General features: G+C 66.0%; 1 protein-coding gene across 1 annotated transcript; it reads left to right on the plus strand.

The window, feature by feature from the left end:
- Positions 1-6: 6 nt before the first annotated feature.
- On the plus strand, positions 7-972 carry LOC112123346 (phosphoribosylformylglycinamidine synthase-like; the record flags this gene model as incomplete). Its single annotated transcript, XM_026646913.1, has 3 exons — positions 7-143; positions 356-480; positions 844-972. Coding segments are annotated over exons 1-3 (313 nt in total), but the record flags the coding sequence as incomplete, so codon positions are not given.
- Between the last annotated feature and the right edge of the window lie 661 nt (positions 973-1,633).

The raw sequence follows: 1,633 nt of genomic DNA on the forward strand, positions 1-1,633 counted from the left end.
AGCGAGCACAGCCGACACTGGTTCTTCAAAGGGCGCCTCCTGGTGGATGGGAAGGAAATCGGGGAGTCGCTGTTCCAGTCCATCATGCGCACCCAGGAGAGCAGCAACCCCAACAACGTCATCAAGTTCTCGGACAACAGCAGGTGCCTGCCTGGGACCCCCATCCGTGGGGCTGGGAATGGGGCTCGAGCTGATGGCCGGGGTTGGATTCAAACTCTCACTTCCTCTGGGCTAGGGATGGGGTGGGGCTCTGTGGCTGGGGGCCGTGGCTGGGATGCTCTCCCCCCACCCCCAGGGGGCAGGGATGGCTGTGGGGCTCCGTGGCTGATGGCCGTGGCCGGTTCTCTCCCCCCAGTGCCATCCGGGGCAGGGCCGTGTGTTCCCTGTGGCCCCGCGACCCATCCCGCCCCAGCCGCTTGGAGAAGAGAACGTCGACACGGCATGTCATCTTCACTGCAGAGACCCACAACTTCCCCACGGGTCAGTGCAGGGGTAGGGGGCTGTGTGTGCAGGGGAATATCTATGTACGGGGGGGTTCTATCCATGGGGTGGGATGGGGGTGTGGCCAAGGGGCTGTGTGGCAGTCTGCAGGGGGGACATTGGGGGAAATCCGGGGGGGGAGAGTGAATGTGAGGGGATGTCCGTGAGGCAGGGGTCTGTGGGGGAGGTAGTGTGGCTGTCGGGTGGATGTGTGGGGGATGGTAGTGCATGGGGTTATGGGCTGTGGAGGGGTGGATGCCACATGCTTTTCCTGCTCCCCCATGCGCATGGCACTCTGGGGTGTGTGTTTTAGGGGGTACCTAGGAGGGGTGTCCGCTCGCTCTCACCCCGTCTCCTCCTCAGGGGTGGCCCCATTCAGCGGCGCCACAACGGGAACAGGCGGGCGGATCCGGGACGTGCAGTGCACGGGGCGTGGGGCCCATGTCATCGCCGGCACGGCCGGGTACAGCTTCGGAAACCTGCACATCCCTGGTGAGAGCAGGGGGGCCCCACTTCCCCCCAGCCCCCCTCCACCACCTGCCCCTCCCCTTCCTCAGGCCCCCCGTCTCCCCCGACTGCAGCGCCCCCCCCCGGGTCACGGGGGCCCTCCTGCCCCTGGGAGTAGGCCCCAGGACACTCTCCCTCAAGCCCTGAGCCCCTCCTCCACCTGGCCATGGGCCTGGAACCCTCCACTCCCCACCTTTGGACCCCCCTTGACCTCATCTTTACACCCCAACTTGTCCTGCCCGGTGTTGGTCCGTAGGAAATGCCTCCTGGAGCTGGCTCAACCCTTCTGTCTGTTCGCCCCCTGCCCCCTTTCCTTGGCACAAACAGGGCGATTTCAGGCTGCAGAGCTCGTCACCTCCCTTATCCTGCCTTCCACCCACCCCCCCAGCTAGCCTCCCTAGCCGTCCTCCCCTGTGCCAGCCCTGCCCCCCAAGGGCTACGCCGGAGCTTGCCCGGGACCCTGCATGGCTCTGCCACAACAGGTCTCTTGCAGAGCAAACAGATCAATCTCCTCCTTTTAACCCTGTGGTTGGGAGACAGGGTCTTCCCTGGGTTACTCCCTACCCCTCCCCCCCCCCCCCCCCCCCCCGCCGTCCCTGTGGGGCGCTGCCTGCTGGGCTCCTGCTCTGGTCCTGGTCCCAGGGCG

The sequence above is a fragment of the Terrapene carolina genome, unplaced genomic scaffold (genome assembly GCF_002925995.2).
Source record: "Terrapene carolina triunguis isolate 2854851 unplaced genomic scaffold, T_m_triunguis-2.0 Scaffold48569, whole genome shotgun sequence".
Taxonomy (NCBI): Eukaryota; Metazoa; Chordata; order Testudines; family Emydidae; genus Terrapene; species Terrapene triunguis.